This window comes from Myotis yumanensis, unplaced genomic scaffold, assembly GCF_028538775.1.
Source record: "Myotis yumanensis isolate MYYU_CA2020_CCGP unplaced genomic scaffold, mMyoYum1.0.hap1 SCAF_5, whole genome shotgun sequence".
NCBI lineage: Eukaryota > Metazoa > Chordata > Mammalia > Chiroptera > Vespertilionidae > Myotis > Myotis yumanensis.
The window spans coordinates 31,035,659-31,050,329 of NW_027223756.1; the positions used below are offsets into that span (position 1 = coordinate 31,035,659).

Here is a 14,671-nt window from a genome sequence, read left to right on the forward strand (position 1 = left end):
ATAGGTCAATGAAAATTATATTCTGTAGTACAAATAGGTGTTTTGTGAAGGAAGAATGCACCAGGTACCTGCCAGGTGGTAGGTGTGCAATAATTATTTGTTTCTTAAAGGGTGCTATGGAAGCAAGTATGCCAAACTGCAAATTTGGAGAATACTTCTTAAAGGGGATGATGCTTGAGGTAAATTTTGAAGGACAAGTAAGAGTTAAAGAATGATAAATGGATAAGAAGTCTTCCAAGCAGAGAAAATGACATGAGCATAAGCATATATAGCTGAAGATATGTTTGTTGAGTAAGGGGTTGAACTACTTTTTTAAAAAAGTTCTATCTGATTCTATATTTGTGTCCTCATTTTTCCCTTTTGCAGGGCCCAGTCTTTGGCATAAAAACCAAGTTAAATTAAATTTATCTTATGCCCTATTGCTCAATTTTTATTAGGCACCCTGCCAAATTTCCTGGAAGCTGTGTTCATATTTGTCTTTGGCAGTAGGCAGTGCTGATGTTTGTGCCTATGTGTATGGTTCTCTTGTCACTGAAGAATTTGTGTTGTGTTCCCTAGACTCTATTGAAGTTCTTCATGTTGTTCCCTTGAGTTGCCTTTTTCCCTTTGTCTAATTTAAGACTCCAGGTTTCCAAATAAACAACCTAACTTTACACCCTATGGAATTAGAAAAAGAAGAAAAAACTAAGCCTCAAGTTAGCAGAAGAAAGGAAATAATAAAGATTAAAGCAGAGATAAATGAAATAGAGACTAGAAAGATAATAGAAAAAAAATCAATAAAACTAAGAGTTGGTTTTTTAAAAAGATCAACAAAATTCACAAACCCAGCTAAACTAACCAAGGCAATAGAATGAGGACTCAAAATCTATATATATAAAAGCCTAAGCAACCGAATGACAAAACGACCAGTTGACTGGTTGCTATGACACGCACTGACCACCAGGGGAAGACGCTCAACGCAGGAGCTGCCTCCTGGTGTTCAGTGTGCTCCCACAGCCAACCTCCATCGGCCGGCCAACTCCCCACGGTCCCTCCCCCAGGTTGGCTGGCCCCAATCGGCCCCAATTGGCCCTGATCAGGACTGGGTGAGACGCCCCCATTGGCCCCGATTGCTAGCCAGGCTGAGAGACCCCACCCATGCACGAATTTGTGTACCAGGCCTCTAGTTATAAATAAGAGACATTACAACTGATACTACAAAAAAACACTTGATCATAAGAGGCCACAATGAACAATTATGTACCAACAAATTGGATAACCTAGAATAAATGGATAAATGTTTGAAACATACTGCCTTCTAAGACTGAATAAAAAAGAAATAGAAAATCTGAACAGACCATTCATGATTAAGGAAATTGAATCAGTAACCAAAAATCTCCCAACAAAGAAAAGCCCATGACCAGATAATTTCACTGGTGCATTTTACCAAACGGTCAAAGTATTAATGCCAATCCTTCTCAAACTTTTCCAAAAACTTGGAGGGAACACCCTCAAATTTCTTTTAACAAGACCAGAATTATCCTGATACCAAAGCCAGATAAGTACAGTACAAGAAAATAAAAGTACATGTCAATATCCCCGATGAATAGTGATGCAAAAATTCTCAACAAAATGCTAGCAAACTGGCCCTGGTTGGTGAGCTAAGTGGTTAGAGTCTCAACCCAGGCACCCAAGGGTCATGGGCATGTACCTGAATTGCAGTTTTGATCCCTGGCCCCAGTTCGGGTGCACGCGGGAGGCAACAAATCAATGTGTCTCTCTCACATTGATGTTTCTCTCCCTCCCTCCCTCCCTCCCTCCCTCCCACACTCTAAAAAAATCAATGGAAAAAAAACATCCTTAGGTGAGGAATAAAAAAAATTACTAGCAAACTGATTTCAACAGCACATTAAAAAGATTATATACCATGATCAAGAGGGGTTTATCCTTAGGATACAAGGATGGTTCAAGATATGTAAATCAGTAAATGTGAGAAACCAAATTAATAGAAAAATCATATGATTCTTTCACTAGATGCAGAAAAAATGTCTCAATGCCTGTTCATGATTTAAAAACCCCCAACAAATTGGTATAGAAGGAACATCCCTTAATATAATAAAAGCCATATATGACAAACCCATAGCTAACATTATACTCGACTAGAGGCCTGGTGCACGAAATTTGTGCACTGGGTGGGGGAGTCCCTCAGCCTAGCTTGCACCCTCTCACAGTCCGGGACCCCTCGGGGGATGCCTGCCTGCTGGCTTAGGCCCACTCCCTATAGGAATCAGGCCTAAGCCAGCAGTCGGACATCCCTCTCATAGTCCAGAATCCCTCTCACAGTCCGGGACCCCTCGCTCCTTACCGCCCACCTGCTCACTGCTCCTTACTGCTTGGCTCGCTGCTCCTTAGTGCTGCCGCAGAGGTGGAAGAGGCTTCTGCCACCGCCACTGCGCTTGCCAGCCATGAGCCCGGCTTCTGGCTGAGTGGCACTCCCCCTGTGGGAGAGCACTGACCACCAGGGGACAGCTCTTGCATTGAGCATCTTGCCCCCTGGTGGTCAGTGCGCGTCATAGCAACCGGTCGTTCTGTTGGTCATTCTGCCGTTTGGTCGATTTGCATAGTAGGATTTTATTATATAGGATGGTTGAAAGCTTTTCCTTTGAGGTCAAGAACAAGATAAGGGTAACTACTTTCACCATCCTATTGAACATAGTACTAGAAGTGCTAGACAGAGCAATTAGGCAAGAAAAAGAAATAAAAACCAAAGTAATAAAATTGTCTCTGTTTGCAGATGACATGTCTGAATATAGAAAAACCCAAAGACTCCCCAAAAAAGTGTTAGAACTAATAAATAAATTTGGTCAAGTTGCAGGATATAAAATCAACAAACAAAGTCAGTTGTATTTCTGTACACTAACAACAAACTAAGAAAGAAAGAAAACAATCCTATTTACAACAACATAAAAATCTCCAATAAATACTTAGGAATAAATTTAACCAAGGAGGTAAGTGATCTGTATACTGAAAACTATATGACACTGATGAGAGAGATTGAGGAAGACACATAAATGAAAATATATTCTGTGTTCGTGTATTGGAAGAATTAATATTGTTATAATGCCTTTATCCAAAACCATCTATAGATTCAGTGTAATCTCTATCAAAATTCCAATGGCATTTTTCACAGAAATAGAAAAAACAATCCTAAAACTTGTATGGAACCACAAAAGATCCTGAATAGCTAAAGCAATCTTGTAAAAGAAGAGCAAAGCTGGAGACATCGCACTTCCTGATTTTAAACTGTATTGCAATGCTGCAGTAATCAGAACAGTATGGTAGAGACACATAGATCAATGGAATGGAATTGAGAGCCCAGAAATAAACCCATGTATATATGGTCAACTCATTTTTGACAAAGGAGCTAAGACTACTCAATGGGTAAAGGATAGTCTCTTCAACAAATGGTGTTAGGAAAACTGGACATGAAAAAGAATGATATTGGACCCCATTCACAAAAATTAACTCAAAATGAATTAAATACTTAAGTGTTAAGACCTGACACCATAAAACTCCTAGAGAGAAGCAGGGAAGAAGCTCCTTGTCATTAGTTTTGGCACTGACTTTTTATCACCAAAAGCATAAGCAACAAAAGCAAAATAAACAAGTGGGACTACATCAAAATGAAAAGCTGCTGCATAGCAAAGGAAACCGTCAACAAATGAAAAGGCAAACTACAGAATGGGAGAAAATATTGGGAAATCATATATTTGACTAATATCCAAAATATATAAGGAACTCATACAATTCAATAGCAAAAAACGAAATATTCTATTATAAACTAGTCAAAAGACCTGAATAGACATTTGTCTAAAGAAGACATCCAGGTGACCAACAGTTACATGAAAGGGGCCCAACATCACTAATTAGCAGAGAAATGCAAATGAAAACCATAATGAGATAGCATTTTATATCTATTAGAATGGATATTATAAAAAAAATAAGGAGATAAGTGATGGCAAGGATGTGGAGAAAGAGAACCCTTGTGCACTGTTGTTAAGGATGTAAATTGTACAGCTACTAATGAAAACAGTATTGGTTCCTCAAAAAATTAAAAATTTAGCCCTGGCTGGTTTGGCGCAGTGGATAGAACATTGGCCTGCAGACAGAAGGGTCTCAGGTCCGATTCCAGTCAAGGGCATATGCCAGGGTTGTGGGCTCAATCCCCATTGCGGGTGTACAGGAGGCAGCCCATCAATGATTCTCTCATCATTGATGTTTCTATCTTTCTTTCCCTTTCCCTTCCTCTCTGAAATCAATAAAAAATATTTTTTTAAAAAATTAAAAATTTAACTACCATATGATCTAGTAATCCCACTTCTGGTTATGTATCTGAAGGGAAAAAAAGAAGGAAACTGCCATTTGCAACAAAATGGATGAACCTTGAGGGCACTATGCTAAGTGAAATAAGTCAGAGAAAGACAAATACTGTATGATCTCACTTGTATGTGGAATCTAAACAAGCTGAACTCATAGAACAGAGAGTAGATTGGTGTTTGTTTGTCAGGGTCCTGGGGAGGGGTGCTGGGGGAGGAAATGGAGAGATGTTGGTCAACAGGTACAAACTTCCAGTTATAAAATGAATAAGTTCTGGGGATCTAATGTACAACATGGTGACTATAGTTAGCAATACTGTATTGTATGCTTGAAAGTTGCTTAGAGAGTAGATTTTAAGTCTTCTTACCATAAAAAATAGGTGCTTTGTGAGGTATATATGTATTAGCAACCTGACTGTGGTAATCATTTTATAATATATATGTATATTAAATCATTACATTGTATATCTTAAACTTATACAGTGTTATATTTCAATTATATCTCAATAAAACTGAAAAAATAGAAATTCCAGGTCTCTCATCAGACCTTATTTTGCCAGGTGTAGCCAACTCTAGTCACTGCTAAAAGGGAGAGCTCAGGGAATAGATATGTACATAGACACCCCCTTCACTTTCCATTACTATTATTTAAAATTTTTTCTTAAATAACTTAAGAAAGTCATCATGCTATGTTCTTATTACTTCTTTTGCAAGTTGCCACATTTTTGCATCTTTCCCCAAAAGCATCTACTTGGATTTAATATCCTCCCACAGTCCTGCTTCCTCTCCTCTTGTGTAAATTAGCATTTTCCAGTGAACATTTTCTCGAGATGCTGTGTGGGGAAAAAAAGAGCTCGGAACTCAAATAAGTTTGAAAAATGATATATAAAACTGCTGTGCCCCACTCTGAGATTCAAATTTGTCTAAGTGAGGGTTTCCCACATGTGTTTGACTACAGAACCCACTTTGGTGATTGTTATTATGTAGACTGACTGTTTTGTGAAATTTGTTTCGGAAAACACCAGTGCTTTACTGAGATTTAAGTGAATGATCTTTGTATTTAAATGGCTCATTTTAAGGCAGAGCAGCCTCGAACAGACTTTCAAACTACAGCGGGAAGGCTGGGGAGGGTTGGCGGCGGCAGGGGGGGGGGGGCGGGGAGGGCGGGCGGTAAGAGATCAACCAAAGGACTTGTATGCAGGCATATAAGCATAACCAATGGACATAAGACACTGGGGGGTAGGGGAGGCCAGGGGAATGTCAAGGGGGTGGGGGGGAGGAGACATATGTATTACTCTTTGTAATACTTTAAGCAATAAAACAAAATTTTAAAAAAATGGCTCATTTTAAAAACTAGAGTGTAATGGATGAGGCTGACAGAAGGGCCTGGATAGACTTTATTGATCTGTGTGAGTTTAATGGGAACTGGAGAGAGGCATACTTTATTTTGATGAAAACCTGGGTAAAGCATCTCACCATACAGGATTAAGCTAAGGAAATGTTACACGATATTCCAGGGGTCTAGGATTATTTCTTGCATCGTTTTCACATTCCCCTCCCTCAATTTTACTAGTAAGTTATTTTAGTTCATGCACACATGTTCTTTGCCATTTATGAATCACACAGTTCATGAGTTTCCTATTCTTTTTACTTCCATAGTGGAAAATGGACTGTTGGCATAGTAACACCCCAGTCTTCCTCCTTTGTAGCTCTGTTCTGGTCAGACCGGCAGCTGCTTCTGGGCAGTAGAGCATTAATGGCTCTTTGGGTTTTGACCATCCAGCTAGCAAGAGGGGATGTAGTCTTTTTTGGAATAGCACACCCTGACCAGATCTGAAAAGGAGATCTAGGTCATCTTGACAATTCTAACCTCTCATTTCACCATTACAAACAGTTCTCTGTCCTCATCTTTTTTTTTTTTTTGGTGGTCTGCCACAATGCCTTTAGAACTTGTAATAACCATCTTAGTACATTGATTTCTTTCTCTTTTTTGGTACCAGCTTTAATAAGATATAATTTGTGTGCCATATAATTCACACATTTAAAGTGCAAAATTTAATGGATTTTAGTATATTCACAGTCATGCATCTAACAATCATTTTTAGAACATTTTTATCACCCCCCTCAAATCCTGTGTAATACCCCCATTTTCTCCTTCCCCTCTCCCCCCACCTTAGGCAATTGCTAACATACTTTCTGTCTCTATAGATTTGCCCATTTTGGAATCATACAATATGTGGGTTTTGGTGACTGGTTTCTTTCACTTAGCATAATCTTTTCAAGGTTTATCATGTTATCATATGTCTTAGTATTTCATTCCTTTTTATTGCTGCATAAGATTTGATTATATGGATAGACCACATTTGGCTTTTGGCAATTATGAATAATACTGCTGTGGAAGCTTATGTACAAGTTTTTGTGTGGATGTATGTTTTCATTTCTCTTGGGTATATACTTAGGAGTGAGATTTCTGGATCATATAACTCTATGTATAACCTTTTGAGGAACTGTCAGACTATTTTCCAAAGCAGTTGCACCATTTTACAATTCTATCAGTGGTGTAGGAAAGTTTCAATTTCTCTATATCCTCACTAATACTTGTTATTTTTATTATAGCCATCCTAGTATGTGTGAGGTAGTATCTCATTGTGGTTTTGATTTGCATTTCTCTGATGACTAATGTTGAGCATCTTTTCATGTGATCATTGGCATTTTTATATCTTATTTGGAGAAATGTCTCTTTAGATCCATTGCCCATTTAAAATTATGTTTACTTGTTATTGAGTTATAGTGTTCAAGTTCTTTATATATTTTATATATAAGCCTCTTATCAGATATATGATTTGAAAAGCTTTTCTTTTATTCTATGGGTTGTCTTTTCACTTTCTTGATGTCTTACTTGTGTCCTTTGAAGCACAAAAGTTGTATATTTTGATGTCTAATTTATCTGTTTGTTTTTCGTCCGCTTTTGGTCTCTTATCCAAAGTCATGAATACCCCTGTGTTTTCTAAGAGTTTTATAGTTTCAGCTCTTAAATTTAGATCTTTGATCTATTATGAGTTAATTTCTACATGTGGTGTGAGGTAGGGGTCTGCTGGCCATTTCAGGGTGAGATCCCACCCCCAGGTTTTGCCTCCTGGTGCTCAGAGTTGTTACCCTTTCCAGAAGCCCCCTCACTGATACATTATTTCATATGTTAAACCTTTCCTGACCACTTTTCCTTATTGGAGTTAACCTATTTCTATCTTTTGCCATACAAGTGTCGCCCAGCGATGAGGCATTGTGGTACTCTATCTGGATTTAAGATTTGGGCTTTTGTAGCTTTGGGCCACTTCTCTAAGCCCATATGCAGCAGCAACCTTTTCAGGCTTTATGATTCTATTTCTCTGATAAGTGAACCTGGACTAATGTCCTAGTAGTTGGCAATGGTTTAATATGATACATCAGGGATGACAAGTATGTGTCATCTCTTCCATTTATCAACCATGGCAAATTCACTACATTCATCACTCTCACATGAAACCCAGTCATGACAGATTTCTCAATCCACTACAGTGTTCTAATTAACTGTGACCAATGGATCACAGTTGAAATATGTTTGTCCTGCCTGTCCTTCCTTCCACCTATAGTGCTTCAGTGTAAAAAAGGGACTAGTGGTGACAGGATGCCATAGACGTTAGGAGCATGGATTCTGGGGCTCAGCTGCCTGCATTCAAAGCCTATCTCCACTGCTCTCTTTCTGTGTGAATCTGGGAAAGTTACTTACTTCTCTGTGCCTCAGTTTTGTTGTTTATAATGTGTTTAAAATAGCCTTACCTCATATGGTTGTAGATGACTAAATAAGGCAATACATCTAAAAAAGTGCTTAGAACAGTGTCTGGCACATATAACTCCATTGTTGTTAACCATTGTATTAATAATAGGCATGGTAAGAAATTGGAAGGCTGGTAGAGGAAAAATTCCTCAGTTGACAGGGTTTTGTGGTACCCTTTTAGCCTCCAAAGTAGCCAAACATCTATTCTATCTATGAATGTGGGTTGAACCCATTTCAAAATTCATTTATTTATTTGGTAAAAATGTAGGGCCTACTGTGGGCTGGGCATGCAGCCAGGTGTCTAAGAGTTACTAAGACACATCCCTTTCAGAGTCCACAGTGTAGTAGGAGTGACAAGTAAAAAGGTAGTTACAGTATTCTGAATAATTGCAATGATTAGTGTTTGCGCAGGGTCTTTGGGGAGCATAGCATGCAGGCAGAGTCTTCTTGGTGATAGTGTTGAATCTGAGTGGGAGGAGAAATATGTGAGTCCTCCAGATCTGGCTGGCCTCTTAACAGTATTACGCAGGCAGTGGATTTCTTGGGGGAATTGTCAATCCTTGTTCTTGCTGGTGGCCCCTCCACATTTATTCAGTCACTTGACTGACAGCCCTAGGCTTTTCCCACTGCTCCCTGAGCTGCCGTACTCCTGTCTCAGTCCAGGCTGATGGAGTGTGGAGCAGAGAAGTGAAGACACATGAAGGAACTCTGAATTTGCAGCCCCAGACTAACTGGATCACTCTGTGTGCCTTCGGGAAGCATGAATGTCAGGCTTATCAGGGACTTGGAAAAGCTGATGAGTCCATTCCCCTGCTTACCTCAAGATAGGGCAGGTCTCTATGACAGCCTTATATGGTGAAAGCATGGAATCTGGGTGGGAGAAAAAATATCCTTGTATGACAGGGGTGGGTGTTGGTGCTGTGATTCATCTTGTCCCCTCACTGGTGTCTTACAGTAAGAAGCTGTTGTGTGATGTGATGATTGTGGCAGAAGATGTCGAGATAGAAGCTCACCGTGTGGTCCTGGCAGCCTGCAGCCCCTACTTCTGTGCAATGTTCACAGGTATGGTGAAGGGAAACAATAACCCACAGTAATTGGGACAAAATTGAGGGTGATGGCATGAGGGGAGGGAGGAAAGAGTAGGCTGTGACACCCACCAGTGTGCCAGATACTGTGCTTTGCACCATGGAGGACTTGTTGAAAATATAATCTCAACCAGGCCAGTTGAGCATGCAGCCCCTTGTCCACCATGAGGCAAAGAGAGTAGAATTCCTGTAGTCCATTAGTTCTCAAACTTTGGCATGAATCATAATCATGTGGGAAGCTTGTAAAAAAAATAAACTTTTGGGCTCATCTCTAGGCCTTCTGATCTCTCATTTTGCAGATGGGGAACACTGACGTGGAAAGAAGGGAAGGGACTTGCCCAAGGTTCCCCAGAGAATGAGTACAACTTGGCTTCTTGATGGCTGGCCCAGTGCTCTACTGGCTGGCCCACATCTTGTCCTTTCCTAGCCCTTCCTTATAGGGAGGCAGGGTCATGGGCCTCTTCTGGCCTTTATAGGAATGTGGGAGAGGTGATAGTGGGACCTGGGATGGGGGAGAGTAAGACAGGAATATTTACTACCGGTCATTCATTGTCAGCATCTTCGCCAACTTTCCAGGGAGTGCCTCTTCCCTGAGCATGCCAAATAGCCTTGCCCAACTATTTCACATATGTTGCTTCTGAAATAGAATTTCTTGAAACCCATATGTCGATTTTCTGGTCTGTAGTGCCACACAGCACCTTCCCTGAACTAGGTATGTGCAGTGCTCTATAGATCACTGCTGACTGAAGGCCCATTGGCTGGGTGAGACCTTATATTTTGAGAGTTCCTCACATATGTGTCCCCCATGGCCCATCATGTGAAGGAGCTGGTCTCAGCTCAGCATGTCTGTTTCCTGGTGTCTGCAGTGCCTGTGCTCTGGCATCTTGTATGTTGGCTGCTCCTCATCCTCCAGTTTACAGCTCAAAGGTCTCCGCTTCCTAGAGGTCTCCTCTGACCACCCTAGCTATGGTTCCCCATTAAGTCTCTTTTCTATCCCATAACCTGACTCTGTATTTTTCATAACATTTATCACTATCTGAAAATCATGTTGGTTAGTTGTTTATAGTTTTTTACCTCTCTCTCCTCATTAGACTATAAGCTCCCTGAAGTTAGGGATTTTGTCGGACTTGTTTGTTACTATATCGTGAGTACCTGGTACACAGTAGGGCTCATGTTTTTTAAAGGAATGAATGAAATGTTTCTCACATTTGATTGTGAGCTTTGTACACTTGGGGACCATGTCTTGTCACTGTTTAATCCTAGTGCCCACCATAGAGCCTGACACAGTTCATAAGTAATGGTCAAAAGAATGGAAGACTTGCTAAGAATGGGTGAGTGCAGGCACATTTTTGCTTGAATGGGCTCTGACCTTTCCCTAATACAGTACACAGCCTCTGCTGGCCTAGAGTGGTTCCTGTTGGGGAAAACTTGGCACTTATATTTTGAGAGTTCCTCACATATGTGTCCCCCATGGCCCATCATGTGAAGGAGCTGGTCTCAGCTCAGAGCTATGTCTCTGCTAAGTGGACCAAGCCACTCTTACCTCACTTTGAACCTTAGGCTAGGAATTTCACAGTGTAGCCTGGAAAACCAGATAATTTCATTACTTGGACATTTTGAGCCACATTCCTTTTGGAGTAATCTTAAACCCTAGTAGTAATGTTTTAATCTTTTCCCTTCTCTTTCATCAATCTCTTTTTTAAAATATAATTCATTTTGTCTGCAATAAATATTTAGCGAAATTTCAATAAATATCTGTCAGTCATTCTTTGGAAATGTGTGGTTTGGAAAGTCCAGTGTTGTGATAAGAATCTTTTGGGAATTGCATAACTTTAGAGTTGGCTCCACTTTTTGCTAATGAACTTGCCTCTCGGGTAGTGGAAGTGCCTAAGCAAAATGAAAATGATTTTAGAAATGGACAGAAAAGGTACTTTGGGGGTAGGTATTGGATTCTAATAATTGAATGGGAGGAAAGAATCAATGAAGAAAGCAATTGCCCTGGCTGGTATGACTCGGTTGGAGAGTTGTCCCATACACTGAAGGACTGCGGGTTCAATTCCAGGTCAGTGTGTGCAGGAGGCAACCAATCAATCGATGTTGCACTCTCACATCTCTCTCTCTCTCTCTCTCTCTCTCTCTCTCTCTCTCTCTCTCTCTTCTCCCTCCCTCTTTCTCTCCCTCTTTCCTTTCTTCCCTCCCTCCCTCTTTTTTCCTCTCTCTTTCAAATCAATGGAAGCATGTCCTTGGGTGAGGATTAAAAATAATAGCAAAGAGAAGAAAGTAATCTAATGTGATGCCAGTCAAAGCCTTTCATTGAATCTGGTTGCCATCCATCTATCCATTTATCTATCCACCCAATAATCACATATGTTCATTGCAGAAAAAAATTAGAAAATGTGAGCAAGTAAAAAAATTAAAAATTATATGTAATACCACATCTAGATAAGATTGTAATTTATATTCTTTCAAATTTTGTATTTATAAATATATACATGTATTTATGTGTACTTATGAATACATAGATACGAAATATATTTTTAACATTATGAGTTCATTTTATATAGAGAGTTGAATAGCCTTCCTTGATGTGTGTTCACCTTCCTGAAATGTTCTTCTTCCCCGCCTCTTTGCCTGCCTAACTCCTACTCATCCTTCATTACCACTTAAGCATCATTTCCTAAGGAAGGCCTTCTATGATCCCCTTGGTTTAGGTTACATCCCTTTGGTTTACTCATGGTACCCTATCCTTCTCTTTAGTATTACTACTTATCTCATTATTTCTTCAATATTTGACTTCCCAGTTCAGTTATAAGCTGTATGAGGGTAAGAACCGTACCTTTTAAATTTACTGCTAAGTCTTCACTGCCTATCACATTCTTCTATATAGCAAGTGCTCAAGGAAAAATTGCTTAATTAAATTTAACAGAATTTTGTGAATATCTTTTCATGTTAGTTAAATCACATCTACCTCATAATTGTAATGGCATCTTGAGATTCCATCATAAGTATCCTAATTGAAAATGCATTTCCTTACTGGTTGGAAATTATAGTTCTTTCTAATGTTTTGCTGCTGTAAATACCATAATGGGTATCCTTGCATCTTAATCTTTATTTGAATTCCCAAGAATAGATCCCAAGAATAAGAAATATTTGGTTGAAGGGTATCCACATTTGGAAGACTTGTGAGGCATGCTGCAACTCTACAACTCTAGGACAGTTGAACCAGATTATGCTTCATCAGCAATATATGAGATTTGTGTATTTTTTTGAGACTGGCTTTGCTTAAAGCTTGGTAAACTGGTACAAAAAAAGTAACATGGCAAAATTTTGTTCTAATGATCAGGTTCAGCTTTAAAATGCATAAAATTAGTAATTAGTAATGAAAAGGCCCAGCTGACTCATGCAGAGTCCATTTCTGTCAGCATGTTTAAGGCCAAAAAGAAGACAAAATACATGTGACTTTCTTCTGACTTGATTGATGTGATTATAATCTTTTACTCAGGCTTAAAGTTTTTTTTTTATTTTTTTGTCCTCAGAATTTATATTGCCCAACTGTCCTGTGGTTGTCCTAATACCAACCCTACTCCTTGACTATGTCCTGCTCACAATAATTTTGTACAAATGTGAAACTGAGGTCTGAATGCCCACAGGAATGTCCAAAGGCAGCCAGCCTGTGGGAAGATCTGGGATGGGCAGTCAGCTTAATGGTCCTCTACTCCTTTCGAATAGTGTGTGATTGGAGAGGCCAGTAGTGCTGTGTTCTGCCCATTTTCCCTGTGAGTACAGAATCTTTAAGATCTGCGCCTTTCCATCCTCCTTCCCATCTAGGACCTCTATCCCAGGGGAAGCTCATTTCCCCAAAATAGCCTAGTTAGTTTTTTTTTCTCTCTTTTTATCATGCCCTTTACTATGGGTTGTGTTGACTATGGGTATTTGTACTCCATATAATCATCTAAATATTTTAAAAACAGCTCCATTTTACTGTGTTAAAGGAACTGAGATCTGAAGACCTTGGGCTCAGGGTCTTACACCCATCACCACAGCTGCAAGACATTTGGGCTCCAATCCCAAACGAAGCCCCTGGAGTGAGCTGTCCCGTCCTGGTTCTATATGCAGAGGCTGATTATAGATTATTTTTTGTTATATATATATATATTTCTAATTGATTTTAGAGAGGAAGGGAGAGGGAGAAAGAGATAGAAACATCAATTATGAGAGAGAATCATTGATTGGGTGCCTCCTGCCCTCCCCACACTGAGGATTGAGCCCCCAATCTGGGCATGTGCCCTGACCGGGAATCAAACTGTGACCTCCTGGTTTATAGGTCCATGCTCAACCACTGAGCCACGCCAGCGGGCTGATTTTGTTTTTTAAAGAAGAGTTGCCATCCAGTTATTATTAGGTGTAGGCTGATGTTTAGCTGGTGTCTTTGAATATATGGTGAGTAGAAATAGGGAGGAGAGGCAGGAATGTGCTGGGGTAAGAGGCAAGGGCTTAGAATTTGAGCGGACACAGACCATCACAAAGCAGAACAATGACGGCCCATACTCACCTCCCAGGCATGCACACATTCCACAGAACCTCTGTTTCCACCCTTTCTTCATGCCAGACTCTGCCAGCCCCGACCCTTGTCTGTGTTTTGTTTGCATGATGTATTGATGTCTTTGAAGATCTTCATGGTAACATGCAGCTCAACAAGACTTAATCCAAGGCAGTGAGGCTAGGAGGGAGGGAGCACTAGGAAACTGAATCCTTCCCTTGGACAAAGAAGACTAGAGTGAAGTTGTAGAGGAGGAGTAGTAGTAGTAGTAGTAGTAGTAGTAGTAGATAGGGTCTGGTTCCTGAGGGTTTTGCCCCTGTGAAGTCAGGGATTAGGTAGATAAGCTCAGAAAAAAAAAAGATTGGAGGCATCAGAGACTGTTCGGGATTAAGGAGGAATGGCCTTATCTTCCATGTGACCTGTCTTTTAGTCAGTTCCTCTGGGCTGAAGCTTACAGTGACATAAGGTTTCTTTTTCCTGTCCCTAACAAATCACATCAAAGCCAGGTATCCTCTTCTGGCTTAGGAGACCCAGATTTGAGGATGAGGGGTACAGTAATCTTGTCTAAAAATAGGTTACTCTTGCTCTGGCTTGTTTTGCTCAGTGGTTAGAGCATCAGCCCATGGACTGAAGGGTTGCGGGTTTGGTTCCCAGTCAAGGGCACATATCTTGGTTGCAGGTTCATCCCCGCCCCAGTCAAGTCTTGTGCAGAAGTAAACTCCAGAGAGATTGTGAGCGCCTATCTTATGGGTAAGGAGAAAGCCATAATCTTTTCCGTTTCCTCTTTGCCTCTTTGCCCTGCCTCAGGGCTCTTGGTGTTGAGGCCTTTTGACTGGCTTCCACAAGCAGTCAGAGAGAAGAGAGAACAACGTGGAGG

The 14,671-nt window shown here is 40.3% G+C and overlaps 1 protein-coding gene across 3 annotated transcripts in view; it reads left to right on the forward strand.

The window, feature by feature from the left end:
- Positions 1-14,671, forward strand: part of KLHL3 (kelch like family member 3) — a 101,644-nt gene that overhangs the window by 10,982 nt on the left and 75,991 nt on the right. For all 3 annotated transcript variants that reach the window (XM_070414943.1, XM_070414944.1, XM_070414945.1), the window contains one exon: positions 9,125-9,231. In XM_070414943.1, coding sequence (XP_070271044.1) covers positions 9,125-9,231 — 107 coding nt within the window. The remainder of the gene's footprint in view (positions 1-9,124; positions 9,232-14,671) is intronic.